Source organism: Poecile atricapillus, chromosome 4 (genome assembly GCF_030490865.1).
Source record: "Poecile atricapillus isolate bPoeAtr1 chromosome 4, bPoeAtr1.hap1, whole genome shotgun sequence".
Taxonomy (NCBI): Eukaryota; Metazoa; Chordata; class Aves; order Passeriformes; family Paridae; genus Poecile; species Poecile atricapillus.
Genome location: NC_081252.1, coordinates 50981621 through 51003706, shown reverse-complemented (window position 1 = coordinate 51003706; position 22086 = coordinate 50981621). Strand labels below are relative to the sequence as shown.

Here is a 22086-nt window from a genome sequence, read left to right as displayed (position 1 = left end):
TTATCCTGGAAACTCGATAGCAGTCCAGTATTGCTGAAGGATCAACCTCTGTCCCACCCTTTATTTTAGATCACTAGAAAGTGTTCTTCCAACCAATATATATTTTCCAATATATACTTCACAATATATAGGAAATATTCCAGCAGTATATTTAAAAATAGATGGAGAAAGAAGTGAAATTCCTTCTGGACCCAAAATCTGATAAAATACAGTATTCTTGTTTGTATTATACAGGTTTATTACACTTAGCTTAGAAGGACAAACACAAAAGAACTCAAGTTTTTCAGAAATACAAAGACAAAATGTAAATTTTTACTGAAAAAGGGAATGACTAACACTATAAAGAAATACCAGTTCAAGAGAATCTTGCTTAACGTAGAATTTCTGCTGGCTTAAACACAAAGTTTAAACTGTTTAGTCCAGTTTAAAATAATTTCCAGTGAGCAAGCACCAGTTTAAAGCATGATTAAGCAACTATATGCCAGAGAAGTACCCGCTAACTACAGCAGAAAACACTTGTTTAAATTTTCTTTAGAAACACAATTTTAAAACTTTGGTACAAGACAAAAGAAATGAGGTAATAAACCTCCCTGTGAAATTTGTGTTTCCTCAAAAAGAAATACCGGTTTGCACCAAAAAGCTGGCAATGATCAAAACAATTGCTAAGACATGTGAACATGCTCTACACCCCAGACTGTCCCTCCACTACTGCCTCTGAGACCAGGAGGCAGTTGTTAATACTGACTTGTTCATGATTGCAATCTTAATAAAAAGGTGGACTGTATAAAAAGAAAAGGCTTCAAATTAAAAAGTTCAATATGTCATTTGCACTATGAGTGAATACTCAGTTTTTCGTTTTTACCAGTAGCCACGGCATCTTCTCAGGGTCTTTTCTATGCTGGTACAGCGGCTGATTTTTAAACCCGTGGCAGTTGTATGACAGCTATAGAATTAGTGCTTTGGTCTTCTTTTTTTTTTTTTTCCTGTTTCCTGCTGAAATTCAGGGCACCTTCATTTAGCTTTCTTCAGTTAAGATGCCAGCAGTGAATAATAAAACACGCGAAAACCTAACCTGATGCCGGCGTGTACCTTTTCACTTTCTCTTTTATTCTCCTAAAGCTCTGTGACTGGCCATTCTGCAAAGGCCTTCACCTACACCCAGTGTGTTTGGTAGAGGGGGAAGGACTTGGTCATTCACACCTGCAAGCTCATATGAACAATATAATGCATGAGCCCTCTCACCCTTCAAAGCAGTGCGCTACCGTCAGGACCCATCTCTTGGCAATGAGAACGCAGCCGCAGATGTGTCCGCTGGGCTCGCTCTGCAGGGAGCACTGCCAGGGCCAGCGGCCCGGCCGGCTGGTCCTGCCGCCGAGGATCCTCTTGCTCATGCGGGCAGCGGGGCGGCGGCCGCAGTCTGCGGGAAGAGCAGCGCGTTAGTCGGCAGCGCAAACCGCACCTTGTGCGGGACAGCTGGGCACAGCGCGGTGCCAGCACTCGGGAAGGTACGCTAAACGGCACCGTAAATGGGGCAATCGCTATCAAACACTGCTTTTTGCACTCCTTTAGTTTTGCTCTCCGGTTATTAATTCTGCTTGGATCAGCCTGAAACATTAACCCAGCCAAGTTTGGAATCTTGACTTCCTTTCACTCAGGAGGTTTCCTGATGTCTTTTTCCTTCTAGCTATCAACATGTTAGGTCTACTTTGTATTATCCAGAAGACTTGCCTCTGGAAGATCTGCTCAGCAATAATAAGATTTTTCTTAAGTCAGGCGTGAGGTTAATGTCATGCTGTTTACTCAGCTACACAGCAGAAAACTCACTTTGCCTGCAGAAATTACTAAGGGAGAATATTTAAAGATCTGAAGACATTCTAGTACTTTGCCCATTATACTTTACAAGCTATTTCCACTGGAAATTACACCAGATTACCACCTGCCAGTTACTACTCTAAAATAATCCTTCACTAATGTTTCACTTTATTTTCTGGATTTGAAAGATGGCAGGCTTGTTATTTATCCTGTTTATACTCAGTCTAATTTAGAGAACTAAAGAACTCTACAACTAGTCCCAAGGGAGGATATGCTACCGTTGCATGTGTCTGGGAATTTAGTGAAGAAATAAACTGGAGCAATGGTTATTTGTACCTTGGAATTCTTACTGTGTCCATTTAACTTTATAGAGTAAGCAAGATATGTCAGAACAAAATACCTTCAACAAGCTTTCTGAAAGCTCTTTTGAGCTTTCTCCTTTCTCTGAAGAGTAGCAAATGTTTTGATTAGTTTCCCACATTTAGCTCCCGTCTTGTAATTCCTTTTCCCTGACTCAAGCTACTTCATAGTTCAAGTGTTTTTAGGAAAGCTCTCCTTGTCTACCATACATGGTTTTATTACTGATGAAGAATTTCTGCATTTTCAAACCACTTAAAATTGCACAACCTGCTGTGCCAACAAACTTGGTCCCTAACTTTCTACATCAGGTTCTTCTGTCCCCTTGAACTTAACAAACAGATCACAGCTTCAACTCCCAGGCAGATAGTCTGCTAACCACTCTGCTGGTTAAGGATATTTTCAGCAGGAAGTTTTATCAAATTACTTTTTGAAACCTAACTGCTGACAAAATTCCTTTTGTGGTATCAGGAATGGGCTACCTTAACACACAGCATCCTAGTTAAAATATAAGAAAAGTTGGTGAAACTGAGTAGAGCAGGGAAAAATAAACCCACTGCAAAATTGGATGTTGCAGAGGTCTAGTAAAAATTTCAGAATGAATCCACACTAAACATCTGCATTTTTTAAAGTGATTTAACACATTTTGAAAAATATCTATTTTATAAGCACTTCTCTCTTACCTTCTTTAGTGCAAAAGAGAGCCACTTTGCTTCTGCTTTGACACGTCTGCCTAAATATTGAAACAAAACATGGTGGAAATCTCATTAATTGATTAATTTTGGTAATTTGAAAATCAGCACAGGTATTGTATTCATTGCTGTAATCCAGCTGTTAAAAATTCCCTCAAACTGTAAAAAGAAACTCAAGGAGCTTCCTATGCCAGATCATCCATGGCTCCCAGCATCTGCCTGAAGATAATTCAAAATATTAGTTCAGCTTTACAATGCTTATCATGAGTAGGTGTTACATATTTTGCAGACTACCTTGTTCCTCAGGCACGGATCCAGCTCTGAGGTCAGCTGGGATGCACAGTCTGTCAAGTTCTTATTTACGGCACCTGAAAGCAGATTGCCAGTCTCCTTTTCCTTACAGTCAAAGGACAGGATTTTCTTTGAAATGCCTTTGATAACTGATGATCTTTCATGCCCTAAGAGTTTAGCTATTTTAAAAGAATACAGGAAGTCTGCATAAGTAGCTATTAGAACAACAAAAACTTACACTTTCTGTTGAAAATCTTGAGATAAGAGAGGGAAGAACTGATTTTTTAATTTTTTTTTTTTTGTCAAGGGAGGAGAAATCACAGTTAAATCAGCAAGCACTGTTGCACAGCTAGTTGACTACCTTTTTATTTCCACAATTTTTTCATTCCTACTGTGTACATGCTTTTCTGAGCAGGTGTAGAGCTACACTGGACTGGATACACAGGTAATTTCTTTGCCAGATAATTCTTTGCAGACTTTAATCCCAGCAGGTAGGAAGTGTCTTTAAAACTGCAACTGCCTAAAAAGAGGCTGCATTACATGTCATAGATACTAATGTGGGCAAAACAACAGTGTCAGCCAGCCCACCAGATTACCTTGAATCTGGAATTTAACCAAATCTTTGTCCCTTACATTACATATACTTCATTCATAAACCATGAAATCCAGTATATTTCTCTTCCTGAAAACCCAGGTCATAAAATTATTTTTCTAGAGATAGTAGAGATAGGCAACCAATTTCAGGAAATAAAATTTTGTGCACGATTTTGACAGGTGAAGAAAATATATGGAATATAACTGAGACCAGCCATGCTCATGTTTTACTCTTGTTTCTTTGACTTACCATACAGCCAGCTCTAAAGAGAAAACTTTAAGCTTTTATGTGTGCATTGCCTGCACTGTGCCATTCCCTCCTATCAAAACTTTACGATTTAGTGGTGTATTTGTTAGTTCTTGGCCAAGTTCCCATTAATCCAGAAGCCTGGCAACTCCTTTAAAAATACAACATACTCCACAGCACAAACCTTTTCCATGCTACAGCTGATCCAGATGAATACACCTAGATTGCAGGGCTCAGGTGTATTCAGCCTCACCCTTCATGCACCCTTCCCCCTTAGCTTCTCACTTCTTCTTAGCCATCTTCTGAATTCATGGGGACTGAAACATCTGTTTCCTACATGTAACTTTCATTTATGCAATTATATTTAACAATAAACCTCATTACTGATGCTTTCCCTCCTTTAGCTTGCACTTTGGGCAAAACTAAATTTTTTGAGACTTGAATTTGTAACTCAGAGGCTCCAGATCCATTACTTCATAAGTTTCCTAGCAGACGTCTTTCAAAAATGTCAAAAAGTACCTTGAAATTTCTGCTTTGCACTTTAGTGACTGAACAGAATATGATTGTACCTTTGCATCTGGTCACAACCCAAGGTGTTTATTCTTGTATTACTCTGGAGAAAAGCATTTAGATACTGTTAGGCTAGAGGGAAAAGACAGTGAAAAAGGAAAATCAAAGAGTTAAAAAGACAACTTTCAAGTATCAGGCACCGTTCAGTAATGGCCCTTCTAGATGAGGAACTATAAATTAACTTAAAGGAATTGGGAAAATACTAATGTAAAACAAAAAAGGTACAAAATTGAGATGTAAGAAAGCAAACTTAGGTCCTTGCAGGCACAATCTTTTTAGTATTCTGCCACTAGGTGAAACTTTATATAAAATAATGGAGCCAAGCAAAAGAAAAGTGGATTTCTTCCTTATATTTTTGTCTTCACACATATTCTATCTCTGCAGTTACCCAAGACAACCTTTTCCTGTGAAACAAAAGGATTTTCTATGGAAGAAGGATATTCTGAAAGCTCTTGGGCATTTCAAAGAGAATAGGGAAACCATGAATCTCTTTTTGAAGAATGCAGTTGCCAATGGGGAATAGGTGGCTCTCACAGTTTTGGCCTGGATTTCTAGTTCACTGGCTCTTCAAAGTCACACTTTGAATGTCTCAGCCATGAGATCCTGGCTTCTCATTAGTAACTACCTCTTTACTTGGGTTAATTAAAAGGAATCATCTGAAGCCAGAGCTAAGGAACCCTACTGAACTAAACTGAAGAAGCTGTGGTTGCTCCAAATTAATGAATCCAGACTACACGGGCTGCAGAGGATGTAAGATGTCACTGCAGATTTTGCTACATACTACTTGTTGGACTTTCTTGATCAGCGGAGATTTAACAAAGGTGTTTGGTCCAGGTGCTTCAAGGGCACCTGGAGAGTGATACAGGGATACCTCTGTATCACTCAAATGCTCTTATTCTACCACAAAGGGCTCCTGAGGATTCACAAAATAGTCTCAAAAGAGACTGCAGTGGCTGTAGACACTAAAATAATTGTAGAGTGTATCTTAACAACTTACATGAGTATGTGCTGGGATTTATACACAGACAACATGGATAAAAAGAGCTTACCAAAGAGTTTGTCATCCTGCATTGATAAGTGACCACCCACAGCAGTGAAATTGGTCTTTTTTTACCTGCTACTTACCCATTCACTAGAAGTGCATGTAAAGTGGATGCATTTTTATTCTTCCAGTCTGAGTGCAGATTCAGCCATTTTTGGTCCTGCATTTGGTCATTGTCTATTACAATTTCTGTTTTGGATGGTCCTCTGAAACAAATGAAAGACATTGATAGAACTTCTGATAGGTTTCTATGTTACAGTTATAAAGATGAAGAGGCCCTAACATATCTGTTTATTCTAATGATACAAGTCTGAATGATATGGCAAAGCCACGAGTGGCAGATAGACAATTAGAAGAATGAAATCACCCTGAGAAGCCAGGCCAGCCTACGTATGACTGCCACACTGTATTTCCCAACAAAAAGCAGAACTGGAATCAGGAACAGCAAGAACCTTCTGGTGGCATTTACTGTAAGGCACACATTGATACTGTTTCAACAGTTTCTTGGCCTCCCAAAATGCCAAAAAAAAAAATCTTCACATGTAAAAAAGAGGTAATAGAAAAAAATATTTTCTTACATTCTTGTCATTAGAAATCCATCAAAATTTAACAGTAAAGAGCAGTCTAGGTCTTGTTAATAAAACTTCAGAGTATCTCTAAGTCCAAGTTGCCTGCTTTGCAAAACAGAACAAATCACTGTTGATAATGTCAAACCTGTTCATCTGCAGCAACCTAACAAGTATTTGAGTGTTAGAATGGTTCACCAAGAGATATGTTCATATATCCACTTCCTCAGTATAGTTATTGCTTGATAGACTCAATAAACTATTTTATTAAACCTTGACTGCCAAATGGAAAAAATTATAGCATTTCTAAATTATTTTAATTCTAAAATTCTATAATTCTAAATTCTATAATTTTAATAGCAGAATTCTCTAAAGCCACAGCTGTGCCATAGAATATGAAGTAACAGATCAAAACCTTGATTTTAGCAGCATTAAAATTAGTGATATCTGAAATTTTAAAGTGAAAAAATATTGAAGCATAGAAAATAGAAATTCAGAGTATTCACTGCATGATAGAAAAATAATCCTGTATGATTAAATTATTCTTCTTTTTTTTTTATAGAAAGTTGGTAATCACTATGATATTTTCAGGTTTCAAAATCTCTGTCCTATCAGCTGATAAACTAGTCAAACCTATGAAGAGTGAGTTAAATCATAATTATACTGAAAAAAAAATTTTACTTTCTTGCTTTATGCATGCTGGTTTTGGCTGGGATAGAGTTAATTTTCTTCACAGCTAGTATGGGGTTGTGTTTCAGATTTGTGCTGAAAACAGTGTTGATAACAGAGGGCTGATTTCATTCTTGCTGAGCAGGGCTTGTCAGAGTCAAAGCCTTTTCTGCTTCTCACCCCACTCAAGCAGCGATGGAACTGGGGGTGACAAGGACTCAGTAGAGGCCACAGCCAGGAGAGCTGACCCCACCTCTCCAAAGGGACATTCCACATCACACAGCTTCACATCCTGTATGCCAAGGGGGAGGAAGGAGAAGGAACCTGGGGGGAGATGTTTGGAGTGATGGCCTTCGTCTTTCCAAGTCATCATCACAGGTGAAGGACCCTGTTTTCCTGGAGATGGCTTAATAGTTTCCTGCCCATGGAAGTGCTGAATAAATTTCTTGTTTTGCTGTGCTTGTGTGCATGGCTTTTGCTTTACCTATTAAACTCTCTTTATCCCAACCCATGAGCCTTCCTACTTCTACTCTTCTGGATTGTCTTCCCTCTCCCAGCTGGAGGAGTGAGCAAGCAGCTGTGCAGGGCTGAGCTGCTGGCTGGCACTAAACCACAACACTCTGTTCTCTCAGTCTGAAAATTATAGATTTCATAAAGTATAATTTTGGAGCTAAAGTTAAAAAAGATGGGAACATCTAAAGTTAAAGCTTAAAATAAAATCTAGATTTTCTTAGCTGGAAATATTAATTGAACTTCAAATTAAATGTAAAGTCCTTCATTTAAAGTCAATTAGCTTTTGATTGTAAAAATACAAAGGGTGTATTTCAGAGAAAAATGTTGTTTTGAAACAAAATTTTAGTGGTTTAATTTCAAAATTTTGAAATAACTTGATTTTTCAACCTTTTTTCCCCCTGTAATGAAACTATTCACTGAATTTGAAGAAAATCAGTTGTTTCTTTGTTCAGCATCATCCTTTACAGAATTATTATTCACTGAGAAATTTTCCCATAGTGTAATTTGTGCTTGTTTTTTCAAGGTATGTAACATATTTATTCTCCTATTACTAATTTCTTCTCTCATCTCTAACAGAATTTGAGAGCCATAGTCTCATAGACATTTTTCTCATTGAGCTTACTTTTTATATCTAAAGCTAACACTGACATCATTTCATGAGCTAAGATTCCCTTTGAAAGGACGCCTGTCTGTTTAACGACACAGGGTTTATATGAGAGGATGTCTTTCATTAGGATGCTTGGCAAGAGTTGAGGAGAGGGTGTGGAGGTCATACAAGACTTTCCTGAATTACATAGCAGAAAGAGCAAAAGGAAGACCTATTTGCCTGAAAGCTTTTCTAATAAAAGATGCTGTGCTTCTTGCAGTCCTTTCCCCTCCCAATGTCTCAAGTCACGTCATTAAATTTTAGAATAGGTTGCTCAGAGTCCCATACAACCTGACCTTGAGTATTTCCAGGAATGGGGTGTCTACCATTTCTCTGGGTAACCTGTTCCAGTGTTTCACATCCTCATTGTGAAAAATATATTCCTTTTGTCTAGTCTAAATCTACACTGTTTTAGTTTCAATATATAAGTAAAAAAAACCAAACCCAGAACACTTCAACTTGCAGATTTCAGAATAAATTTTCAATGCAGAGATTAAGTATCTGCTTAGTGTTAAATGGAGTAAATTTGAATCTGGAAGCCTGTGGATAAACAATGAAAGAAAAAAGTGGGTAGTAGGTTTATAATGTACATGTTACAGCATAAAATAGTTTGAAAACGATTTGTGACCAATCACTAGAATAAGAACATTTCCTTCTTTGGTAATATTCATGTATCTTTCTTTTAGTCAAGCACAGAATGGTTGGGCTTGGAAGAGACCTCTGTAGGTCAAGTATGGCCACCTATGGCGAATTACCCAGAAGCACATTCAGACATCTCCAAGACTGTTTGAGATAATAAAATTATTAATAAGAATTACCATTTTACTTAAAAAAAAAAGAAAATATCCAATAATGGAAGTAGAAAGTGTTATATGAGGGGACTGACCACATGCTTAATGACTGTTTGAAGAAATTGTCACAATTTTTCAGGAATTATAAGGCTGGAATTGCTTCAAAAACAGCCTTATCCAAATAATTATATTTTAAACTACATATGTACATGAAAGATGAGAAATAATCCATCAGATATTAATCTAGAACAAGTCTAATACACTGAATGAAGTCTACATATTTTAACATTGGTTTATCATTGCTCCAATTTACTAGAACAGCCTTCCACATCTACCAAAGCTTTATATTGAGTAAATTTCACTAATGAGTTATTAGTTGCAATTCTTAAAAAATTAAATGAAATGTAAAAAATTGCTATGTTTCTACATTATCTACAGGATTAATAGAACATTGTGGCTATGGAAAACATAAATCAATTCAAGATAGGTTAAGAGTATGTTACATTTTGTTGAATGGGTCTAGAAATCTAGATTGAATTACTGAGCTCAAATATTTCCCCTTTGGCATAGAGTTTGTTCCATTAAATGTCATGCTTATTCTTGGAGGAAATAAAATTTCATTCAGAAGTTCAAATTTCCTGGGTTTACATGGGTATGACAGAAGGATTCTGGGTTTTGTTTCTGTCACATTCTTTAAGCAAATAAAACATTAAGCTGAGCTTCCATTATTCTGCTTGCAGAAATAGTTATAGAGTAATAAAAAAACATAATTTAGATTATGTAAAAACAAGAGATTGTTTGTCTAGTAGCTTGACTGCTCAGTTGTCAAATATTCAAAATCTTTAGACCAAAGACATTGAGTGAAAAAGTACCAGGAAAGACAAAAGGCCAGGCAGCAACCACAGACTTGCTTGTCCCTTTCATAAATACGCACACACAGTAGATGCTACAGCAGAGGAAGGAAGGAAAAGGAGCTACTGGTTTCTGTGGACCACCAGTAACACAGCCTCCAAGAAAAGGAGCAGCAGTCACAGGAAGACATAACAGTGGATTTTTAAAAACAAGTAACTCGGTAGACAGCTGCATAGATTTTACAGGATACTAGACCAGAACAAGCAGGTGAAGTAAAATTCCCCTGTATTCTGCTGACTATAAGCTCTTTAAGTTTATTATATTTGCTATATAATCCTAGTGCAGCTAAGCAAGGCAAATTATTCCACTATATTTTCACAGAATGACAGAACAACTCCAGTACTGCCTTTATCAAACTTCAGAGCTGAGCAGACCATGCTTTTACGATCACCATTTCATCAACAAAGAATGTGGACTTCCAAGTATATGAAAGGAGGTTTCTTCAACTGAATATCATGACAAAGTACCTCAGAAAATGGACTTGTGAGATTTAAGAATCATTTTTGTCTCTTACGTTTCTTAGAAGTGTAGGATTGAGAACACCTGTTAGCAAGCATCAGCGAAGAAGCAGGAAGGTGTAGTAGTGATAGATTAATACCTTTTCATTTTCCCAGAAGCAAGCATCATGGGAAAGAGAAGCAAATTTTATGTTCAGACCAATGGCAAGGTGAACACAAGGCAGCAGTGCCCTGGCAGCCAGGAGGACCAACCCTGTCCTGAGGTGGCCTCACTTTGAGTGCTGGAGGCAGTTTGGGGTGCCACAGTGTAAGAACGACATTAAACTATTAAAGAACATCCAAAAGATGGTCATGAGGATGGGGGAGGGACTGGAAGGGAAGCTGTATGAGGAGTGTCTGAGGTCACTTAGTTCCCTCAGGAGGGTAAGCAGAGAGGCAGACACTGATCTCTTCAATCTTGTGCCCAGTGACAGGACTCAAGGGAACGGTATGAAGTGTCAGGGGAAGTTTAGGTTAGGTAACAGCGAAAGGTTTTTCACCCAGAAATGGTTGGGCACTGAACAGGCTCCCCAGGGAAGTGGTCACAGCATCAAGCCTGTCTGAGTTCAAGAAGCATTTGGACAATGTTCTCAGGCACAAGGTGTGATTGTTGGGGTGTCCTGTGCAGGGACAGGAGCTGGACTCAATGATACTGATGGGTCCCTTCCAACTCAGTATATTCTATGATTCTATAAAGCTTTATTAGGATGCTGTATCAAGCTAAAGCATAAAGATAATGCAATTATTTAGATACTCTAAACTAGATAGAGAAGTATAAAATTGTTGTGCGTTAGGATGGCAGGCAGTCTATTTACAGGTGGTCTTCAATTCAGGGCATCTGTTAGAACGGATGTCAAGTATCCCTGCAGTGCAAGACCATACAGATTACATTAAGTGCAGACTCCCTCATTCAGGGTCTTTATCCTCCTGTGTACTTTGAGAAAGGTACAAAGAACATGCATGTCAGTATGTGTTGTGGAGAAAAGCAAAAAAGAAAAAAACACTTCTTAATTCAATTTGGGTATCAGACACTGGCAAAAGATAGCCTTATATACCATCAAATTTGCCTCTTACTAGTAAGAGATAGCTGTGAATATCAGAGCAGCTGAACTTGTTTTTAATCCAACAGTTATATTTTGCATCAATTATTCCACAATTTAGTGTGCATGCATTAAGACACTTAGAAGCTGTTTCTCTTTCTGAGTTCCACAGAGCAACTCTCTCTTTAACAATTTGTTGTTCAGAGATGCCCAAGTTAAATACATCTAACAGTATTTCAGAATGTGAATAAGAGAAGATTATTTTTTCTGTATTTCCTAAGTCCTTTAGCTTCCTAAGCTTTAATTCTTTAGGAAGAAACAGAGTATTACACTGCCAAAAAATTCTGAGCCTCAGTAATAACTGAGTTCAAGTACTGAGACTTGGAAAAACACCATTATCTTTTCAACACACTCTTATAATAAGAATCATACAACATTTATAAAGTGGTGAAAGTGCCTAGATTTTAGTGAAATTCTGTTCCTGCCATAATTTACAAAATTTCATTACCTCTTTTCTCTGTGAACCATTTCCACAGCAGTGTAACATTGCAGTGATCAATGATAGCTCACATCTAATTCCAGCACTCCAGTTGTCCTAAGAAATTCATCAAAGCTACAAACTACTGACCTTACCCTAAACCCATCTGATTGCAGGCCAGTTGGCTTAAGTCTTCTTGCCACTCATCAGCACAAACATGGTTAGCAGCAGCTGATCTGTGAACAGTCAGGAGCATCAAGGAATTTGTGTTTTTAGACAGTGTAACTGGAAAGGAAAAAGGAAGAAAACTTCAGTATTATTTCAAATAGTTTTACAGATGGAAACTGAAAACATGCAACTAATTCAAGGTTCTTCCAAGTTGCTGGCACTTCTAGCTTTACATGCTGAATAGCTATGCAATCTAAAACCAATGCAAATGTGGTTATCAGAACCTTGCTAAGAGTGCATGAGACACTGAACAGCAAAGGCATCAAGAGGGTAAGAATAAACCAGAATACTTCTAATTCACCAGCACAGATTTACATGCGTTGCTGATGGCCTTAATTTTTATAGCCTAAATCTAGTTAGATAAATCTAGATAGAAAGACCATCACCATTTCTTCTGTCAGTATCTGTATATAAAAGTTCAGGAACTGCTTTTATCACATGCAAAAAAGATTCTCAAAAGGTCCTTCCAAATCTCGATGTCTTCTTAATCTCACCACTATCCACAATACTTTCCAGATTACACACATCATCTACACATTTTCTTGCTATATCACTTTTTGTACATTTTTGCACTGTGACACTGCACACCGAGCTTTTTCTTTTTCTTTTGCCCACTTCCTTGCATGCTTTCCTAACCTCACACTAGTCTTCTCTTTGCTAAATGAGGGAGCACCTGTCCACCACTGTATTCTGAATTAAATCACCAGTGATTGCTACCATCACCCAAACACCACTTTGCGGCAGAAACTTACCACAGTCCCATTCATCTGAACTGTCACTACAGTCTGCCTGCCCATCACACCAGAGTTCACGTGGCACACATTCATGGTTGGCACATTCAAGCTCACTCTCTTCACAAAATGCTGCAAAGACAAAAACATGCTTCCTCATGAGAAAGACATATCAAAGTGAAATTCACATTGAGACAAAAAATTGAGAAGGAGGGTGAAGGTAGGTAGAGATCAGATTTATGGAAAAGGTAAGCGAGACAGGTTTGCAACAAAATTCAGCATGGATACCACTAATGCAGAAGGTGGTTGCTGCCATGCAGTCACAGAGGGCATTGCAATTCAGAGGGAAGGAAGAGTGTCTAGAAATGCAAGATCTGTGATTACTCAGTATCATTTGTGGTCTTGTTATATAAAACCTGTCCAAGCCCCTCAGAAGCCATGAGAGAAAATTCTGTTCCATGCTTTTTAGCCGACTGATCCAAATTTGTTTAATTCATCATGATTTTTGGAAAAAATATTTTATCACAATGAATATCTATTTCCTCTCATCCACAGCAATTATATATTCATTTCTGAATTCACCTTTGCTTTTGACAATTATATATTTATTTTTATTTATTTTTTAACCATTTTGGAGGTAGAGAACTGCTGTACAGATACACAAGTTCCTGTTCACAGCTGGTATCCTTACGTATGGATTCCCAGAGTCTGTTCAGTATGGGAACCACAAAAGCTTCCATTTGCAAATGACTTTTAGTTTTCCCCCAGCAACGTCCCTTCCAAAAGGGAGGTGTGTAGAAGTACAGTATCTTCCTCCCTAACACACTTCCAGCTTCTATAAACCCCACAGTTAGGGAATTCTGAGACCTGGGGCAGGGCAGAGAGGGAGCAAAGGCATGGGAGGGAGCTGCAATCAGTTGTGCCCATGTTTGGCTGATGTACAGCATTTATAGTGCCATACAATGCAAGCATTTATTTGCAACAGTAGTACAAAAAGTGCACTCCACAGTGAAAACCATACAGATAGAGCAGGTAACACTGTCTGCCCCTGATCTTTCTGGCTCTGGAATAAAGCATGCAAAAACAGAAAAAGCACTTTAACTCCACCTTCCAGAGAGAGCATAATTCAAAAACTGGAATCCCTCAGTTGGGAAAACTTTGCTGCCATTTTAGAATATTCAAGCCCCAACTCAAAAGCAGAGAGGAAATGTACTCTGGTAATTATAAAAAACCTTAGCCCTTTGGTAATTTTTACTCTGTCATGATCTTAATGTGTGATCACTTTAATATCACCTCCACTCTTTAGATTACAGCACAGAGCTTGGAAATTAAATGGTATAATCTTTGCAATGAAAAGCAGATTAAGAAATGTTTTGTGAGCTTCAGCTTCCTAAAAAGAGACAAAATTTGATCTAGCGATAAATGCAGGCTGCTGTTCCTTTTGGTAAACACATTCATAGGTTTCACTTAGCACATAAAATGTGCCTACCATTCTGCTCCTACCAACAGAACTCCAGAGACTCAGGAGCAACTTCTTTTAAATCACAAAATTATATCCAAACATTCCATCAGAAATGACAAAATACTAAGTTTACTCAGAGAAGGAAAATTTCAATTCTCAACTAACTTTACTAATGATCTCTCCTTTCTTGTGCAGACTTTCTCCCAGTATGTCTTCTCTACTTCCTTGTCTTGGGAACATGCCCACACACAAAGGTTTTCCAAAGGGAAGAGAATTCAGAGTACCACTAATACATTAATGAAACTGAGTGGAGCTGCCATCTCAGGGCACTCACTCCCAGTTTAGTGTGCAGGGTGGGAGCCTGCAAAGCAGCTGGTGTTTGCAGATGTGTCATCACTTCCCATCCCATTCTCAGATGGAAACAGTGGAAAGAGAACTGAGGGCAGTCCTTGCCGGGGACCAGAGGGCCCACTGCACACTGCCAGAACTCCGAACAGACTTACACTGACACATGGACAGTGTGCCCATGCCACCAGTGCACCACAGTAAGTTTTGTATCTTGATTGTTATCACAGTTTGGATTGTTGAAGAAATCTGTGGAGCCAAGTAGGGAGACAGAATCTAAGAAATGTCAGTCAGGAAAGAGAATAAATAAGGAAGAGAGATATATGACATTTACCAAAAAACAGATCAGAAGTAAAATCAAGTAAAAATCAAGGAAAAAATGAGCAGTGAGCATCTATGAGCTATGCCTGTATGGAATGAAGCTGAGGAAACCTGGGAAAAGAAGTCAAAAGTCTACAAGGCATAGAAGTACAAAGGTGCAAGAACAAGGAGGGAGAAAGAGAATAGAAAGAAAAAAAAAGAAAAAGAGGATGAGAGGATGAGAGTGACCAAACAAACAGCAAGGATCCAAGGATGTGAATCACAAAGGACACAAAAGGAGGAAAAGGAGAAATTTGTGCCACAGACAAACCGAAAAGGGAACTGAGGGAATGACTAAGTCTTTCTGCCTATAGAAAGTATAAAACATTTTTACTTTAATTTTTTTTTCACCCAACATCCCAAAAGTGTGATCAGCCTTTTAAGGGAATAACAAACTGCATGAGTCCTTACAGCAATTCTTTTCATCCATCATGTCAGGGCAGTCTGGGAAACCATCACAGATCATAGTGTGTTTGATGCACAGTTTCTTCAAAGGACACTCCCAAAGACCCCTTTCTCTACAACCTGGAGGCAGAGAAGCACAGTTCTGAAATACTTGCTCGCAATATTGAATCAACTGTTTTATTCCTTAAAAGTCCTGAAACACACAAAATATTTTCACTTGTAATATAAATTTTAGAAGGTACCAAGAATAGTTACTAATGAAGAAATTGAAAGATTGGCACATTGCACACTTAAAAAATGAATCTAAATATTACAACACTTCATAATACTTCAGTGCTTTTTAAATAATAATTGTATTATGATTATATATTATACATATCTATAATGGTTTAGGCATTAGCTCAATTAGCTCAAAACCCACACACCACTATTCTTGAAATACATTTAATAGTAATATAAGAACTTTTCTAATCCTGAAGTCTATAGAAATTCCTTGGTCTTTCAAAAGCAAATCCTATAAAAGCATGGAATCTCCATGAAACACTGTAGAAATACATAGTTTTTTTTTCAGCAGTGCTGATGCAGAATCAAACACAGAATCACAATGAAAGGTAGAAAGAGAAGTAATACAAAATTATGTCAGTGTTTTGACAGTAAAACTCCTGTTGGTCAGCTAGAGGAAATTAAGTATAGCCCAAGCTACATTTTAGAAAATAGTTTTCTCTTGTTTTCTTCCACTTTTTATTTCCATCAACTAATAAAGTATTTTATTGTGATACAAGTTTAAATAATTTGGCATACTAATGTCCTGCATGTCTCACACTCAGGTTTTATAGGAAACTATAAAAATGACGTATTGTCCTGACTAAACCAGATTATTTGATTGCCTTGTTTGGCCTGTTCTATAGATGATACTTTTCATTTTAATCTAAGGGAAAATTCAATTGATTCAATTGATGTTCATGCAAATAGTTCAGGTATAAATTTAAAAACAGTATTGAAAGCAGCACCTCTCTTCACCTAGACCTGGAAGTGTGAAAGCATATCAGCAGTACGTTACTAAGCAAATACATTGTTTCCAGAAAGTTTTAATTCAGAAGCGCATATTTTATAAATGTAAACCAGAGAATCCCTACTGGATCATTGGAAAAATCTATTCAAGTTTTAAGTGTACCTGAATGTGTGGAGTGCTTGATTTTGTTTAGATTTGAAAAAACACGTAAGTAAATGTTAAAGCCCAGAGAAATAAATAGCCTTAACCTTTGAAACTGCTTCCTCATGATTAAATAACTTTCTTGGGTACCACCACTTTCCAGGTCTCCTTCTTTTCAATATTTGTGATAACTATTAATGAAAAATTAATTGAAATCAAACAAAATCTCTACTCTTATATAAAACAAGGAATGCCACGTTAGAATCTTGATATGAATATAAAATAAAATAAGCTTAAACCTCCATAATTTATGAACCTTGCAATTTTTTTAGCAGAGTGTTTACAATTCATTAAATACATGTTTGCCTTTCCTCTTCATCACACATTACAGTGTTACACTGTGAAGTGTACCAGGACTCTACAAAACTAATCACATTGACAAATATAAAGATAATTCCCTATGAAAAATTCACTGCTTACTGAATTCAGTGCTCAAATACACTTTTTTTGCTGGTAAAGATCATCTACCATTTGGAGTATTTATATTTTATCTCCAATTATTTTTGTGACATGCATTTTCAATGACAGGGAAAACAGAGGTAGGAAAACTTGTCTATATGTATATTACCCCTATCTCAAAAATGCATTTTGACAAGATATATGGTTTCATATATGATCTTAGCCTCATTCATCTTCATAATACAAAGTTGCCAATTGTTATCCATATATACATTTCCCAATTATGCAATTACCATTGAATCATTAACGTCAAGACCACCACATTTTTCTCTCTCCTACAATGCTACAGGTCAAAACCCAGATTGCAGAAAGCAGTGAAAGACAGTAATGGTTATGAATGCTATGATCTTAATGTCTTTAGTAGGTGTAGGACTGTCTTCTGTTCCCTGCCAGAGGCACTGTTCAGCAGACAGCAATTTAATGCATTCAATTACAACCAACTACATTTAATACCACAAACTCTCGTGACATCTTTCATAATAATATATTTTGGAAATTACCTTCCCTACACTTCACTGTACTCAGAAGTCTCACTTCCAGTAATCTCAGTCAAATTTTCTCCCCAAATCCCAGTGTAAATGGCCCTAAAGTCTCAGGATTTCATTGCAATTGCGTGGCTGAGATGTCCTCTCACAAAGACCATGTGAAAGCATGGCAGAGATTGCTAGCAGGAGGACACAATAGGTGCTGAATACAGCTCTACTCTGCATAAGGAGAGTAAACCTCAGTCCCTTTGGAATTTATATTACACTTATATTTTTATATATATTATATTTTCTGGCCAGAGTAGTCTAAGCATAAGAAAGCTGTAGCTAGTCATTTTCAGCCTCCCCTGCACTGTAAAGCTATTCCATGTCTATCACTTAAAGCACTTCAAATACAAGGGTTTCAAATTAAACATTCAGTGCTTTTTAATGTTAGAAAACCAATTTAAAAGGATAAAGCTAATAAAATTTGAGCTATCCCTTTACACATGGAACAATCATCAAGTTTTGATTTTGTCCTGCACACATGGAATATGAATAATTTGGAGACAGTTACTTCTGGAGCTCTACAAGGACTTTTTGTTCTTCAGTAACAGTATTAGCCCTGGTCAATGTAATGTGACTCTGACAGCAGTAATTTCCTAGCTGATACAGTCTTCTGTATTTATAGAAACTGATAAGAATTCTGCTGATTGCTTGTGACATTCTGTCTAGACTTCAGAAAAAGAGAGATCCACTCGAGAAATTAATGTTACATATTAGAACAATGTTTCATACATTAATGTCTAGGACAATAAAATTATCCTAAAAGACATATAACAATTAGTTTTCCAAGGAGTTCGAAATTGGTGGCAACAAAAAATATTTGGCAGGGAGGACAATTGAGACAATTGATTCAAAGTAAAGAGATGTCAAACTCTGAAAGGGTCACTGTGATCTTCCGCTCTGACTTTCCTTTATAATCCAAACAAGAGAATGACCTAACATTAAATCATATTTCAAAGAGCATACCCGTTTTTTCTTTCTTTTTACAGAGGTGGAGGAAAGGAAAGAAAGAAAGAGAGAAAGAGGAGAGAGAATACAAGCATGATCTGCAAATTCCCAGAGACTGAGAATACATCACACATTGGGGATAAATAAACCTTTGGCTACTGCAAACGTTAAAACGATCTGCTATTTAAAAAGAAGCATTTTATAGGACTGCCAAGACTGAATTTTAGCCTAGCTTTAGCTTTCTGGTGTTGAATTTTATTTTGTCTCTGAGCAGAAATTATCTTATTGCCACAGTTTTGTTGTTCACATAAACTCTGATTCCCTCTTAACCCATTCTCAGCTAAAAAAAAATTCACAAGTTGTGCATCTTAACCCTACCCTGCTGGAATGTTTTCCAAGCCTTTGCTCATAAGCACACCTTTTCTCTAAATCCTTAGTGAAGTATAATTATTGTCTTTGCACCTAGGGATGCCAGGCCTGCATGCAGACCTCCCTGAAGGCTACAGCTTAGACAGTTAAGAAATATTTAGAACTCCCTTTTCCTTCTGAAACTGTCTTGCCAGCATGGATGAGGATATGTAGTGACCAAGAGATTTCTTGATTATTTCCAGTTCAATACATCCTTTTACATTAAAAGTCAAAAGCATCTATAGTAAAAGTAAACTCAGAAACATATTGGAGAATAAACTTAGAGGGTTAATGCTTGTACTTGTAACTTGAGTTTGATCAATCTGAAATAACCATGCAAAATCCACTCAGCAACACAATATATCATAATGACATCTTTTGTCTATACATCCTAACATTATCATATATAAATTTAAAACTACATTTACAGACTCAAGATTTAATCTTTAATCTGCCAGGGAGTTACAGCTTAGCTCAGTAAAGCCTTCAGTAATATGAAAAGAACTAAATCTGCAGAAATTTTTTAGCTTGGTTTTTAATGAATACTCAAACATCCCAGAGTATGATTATCAGAATCTAAATGATCAGTTATCACAAATTGTATTCATGTCGATTAAGAAGGATTCCTGCTATAGAATTTTTACTGATACAATCTTAAAAAAACCCCAATACTTTTAAACATACCAAAAAAATGGCTGAACTCTCCTGCTACATTTCAAGTAACTGAATGAAAAATAAAGCTCATTTTCTAATGCTGCAGCTACCCTCCATTCCAACTTATTGAATTTATTTACCACAGCCATCCTCATCACTGTCGTCCTCACAGTCAGCTTGACCATCACATCTCCTGGACGCCAGGACACACCTCCCAGAACGGCACTTGAAGTGACTGGGTGAGCATTCTGTCAAAGACAGCAAACAGGGAGAAACAGGACTCCGTAAGATAAAAGCTTTATCAGGACATGGGCACTCACTTATCTCCTGGGCTGTTTCAGAAGGGTAAATAACAGGGATTGAAAGCTTGTGAGACTGGAACTATGTATCAGGTGAGACTCTGCATAATTGCACCTGGAACGTGGTGGAGCAACGTTTTCCAGAGCTCTCCCTCACATGCTGCCCTCTGTAAAATGTCACTGCTTTGCCAAATCACTGGCGTACAATGTTTAGACCGTGGGTATGAATTTCCCAGCTATTCTTCTCACCATTGTGGTGGTGTGTTATGCATTGAAATAAGTATAAGAAATCCCCATAATAATAAGAATAATAAAAAAAACAAAAGAGATTGACAATTATGTGTCTATTTCAACTAATAAAACCAGGTATAACTTTCCACTAATTAACCCTTTCAATGCTTCTGCCTCATCTCACACAGTATCATTTTGGGACAAAGGAGTGGAACAGAGTTGGCAGATCTTTAAGGAACTCTTTAATTGATTGTTAGCAATTCCCTGCAGCAAGTAATCCAGCAAAGAACTCAAGGGACTGGCATGGCTGAGTAGGGGAACCCAGTTTGGAAAAACTTCCACAGTTTAAATATTATAATTTAAAGAGGAGGTATGAAAAAAACAAACACCAGTGACTTTGGTAATCAATTTAAATATTTTATTTGCTGTAATACGTATAGGAGATACCTTCTACATCTTCATCTGGTGTTAGACAAGTTTGATTGTCCGAGTTCTCATCTGGAAACTGAGTGCAGTCTGTATCTTCTGGCCACTGCAGACCTACAATCCCAAGCACAGCCTCACAGCGTTCCTTAGACTGTACACATAATGTCCTGAGGAGACAAAGCAGAATTGCACCGAGTAACTGAATGAATGGCTTAGAAATTCATAGATAATAATTTACAGTTAATAATCCTAGCCAAAGTTAAAGATGAGGATTAAGAAAATGGATCAGTTAAACAGATGTTTTAATATGAAAAAAAACATATATCAAAGAATGCTACTGTTGAAACATTATTTTAAGTTCCTGTTGTGCAGTTATATTATAAATAGTTATGTTCTAAATAGGTTAATAATAACCAAATATAACTGCTTAAAAACATGTTCTCCTCTGTAAGAGATGGCAGAGAATGTTTTTTAAGAAGCACTAACTGCTTTCCTTCAGGGAAAAAAACCCAAACACATTTTGTACTAGTGAAATGTTACCTCTTCTGATTATGCTACTTCAGAAACCACCTGGTTTTTGAAGGAAAAAATATTTAAGCCTGCAAACAAAAGAGTGAAGAACTCCCCAGGGAATAAAATTAAAACTTTAGGAAAAGCAAAGCTCAGACCGGTTGGGTCTTAAGGCTGTTGTCAGAGCAACAGAATACCTTCTACTTCTTCATCTGGTGTTAGACAAGTTTGGTTGGTCAAATCAGGAAAAGGCATGAATAGAGTCCTTCTGCAGCATTTTTTTTTTAACCATATAACAGATGGGACTCACCGCAAAATTTGTTCAATCCATTGAGATTGAAAATCATTCCTCACGTCTCTCAAAATACCCACTGTCAAATGCTTCAAAATTACAAAGAGAAAATACATAATAGAAAAACCCCCTAATGTGTGAAAAACTTAGCCAGTACTTCTGTCTGGGATTCCAGCTATAGGTTGAAAAATATTCAACTAAATGATCCCACCCTTTATTTTTTTTTTTAATTTCTTTTATGTAACTTTAAATTTGCCTTTATGTAATTTGATTCATATTTACACATCTTTCTTCTAGAGACACTCATTTCATGGAAGGCATTTTATTCTACTCATTTTTTTTGGCCTTTTGACTAATTGAACTTTTTTATTTTCATGCAACTGGCTTTGGAAAATGCTGTGACCAAAACCAACAAAACAAATCCATATGGGATTAATTATTTTATGCTCTTTTGGGAAAATAATGCAGTATTAATCCACCCAAACTTAATTTTGTTTTGAGGATTTAGACAAAGAAGAGTCAATGCTTTTCCACACCAAACAATTCACCGAGTTGAAAAACCAGACAGAATGCACTGATGTCAGTTAACCATGTTACAGACTCTCTCTTTCCTTTTAGATTCTCCTCAATATCAAAAAGGTTGAATGATACCACTTTATAATCTTAGATTTCTGAATGCCAGAATTTTTATTTACCAGTGACAAAAAACAAAATCCACAACAAAAAAATATGATAATATAGCAGAGACATCTAAGCTGCTTCTGTCCTGGGTTCTCTGCATACTTAGATCTTTGGTAAATCTGACCTTTTTCCAGAGTATTATAAGCCATTTAGTTGTCTGTCTGTGGTGAAAGAATTATAATCTATT

General features: G+C 37.1%; 1 protein-coding gene across 3 annotated transcripts in view; it reads right to left on the bottom strand.

Moving 5' to 3' along the window:
• Window positions 1-22086, bottom strand: part of CORIN (corin, serine peptidase) — a 115567-nt gene that overhangs the window by 4597 nt on the left and 88884 nt on the right. For all 3 annotated transcript variants that reach the window (XM_058837993.1, XM_058837994.1, XM_058837995.1), the window contains exons 12-19: window positions 20438-20583; window positions 19601-19708; window positions 15255-15368; window positions 12698-12808; window positions 11873-12002; window positions 5689-5811; window positions 2853-2902; window positions 1243-1417 (exon numbers count right to left, since the gene is read on the bottom strand). In XM_058837993.1, coding sequence (XP_058693976.1) covers window positions 1243-1417; window positions 2853-2902; window positions 5689-5811; window positions 11873-12002; window positions 12698-12808; window positions 15255-15368; window positions 19601-19708; window positions 20438-20583 — 957 coding nt within the window. The remainder of the gene's footprint in view (window positions 1-1242; window positions 1418-2852; window positions 2903-5688; window positions 5812-11872; window positions 12003-12697; window positions 12809-15254; window positions 15369-19600; window positions 19709-20437; window positions 20584-22086) is intronic.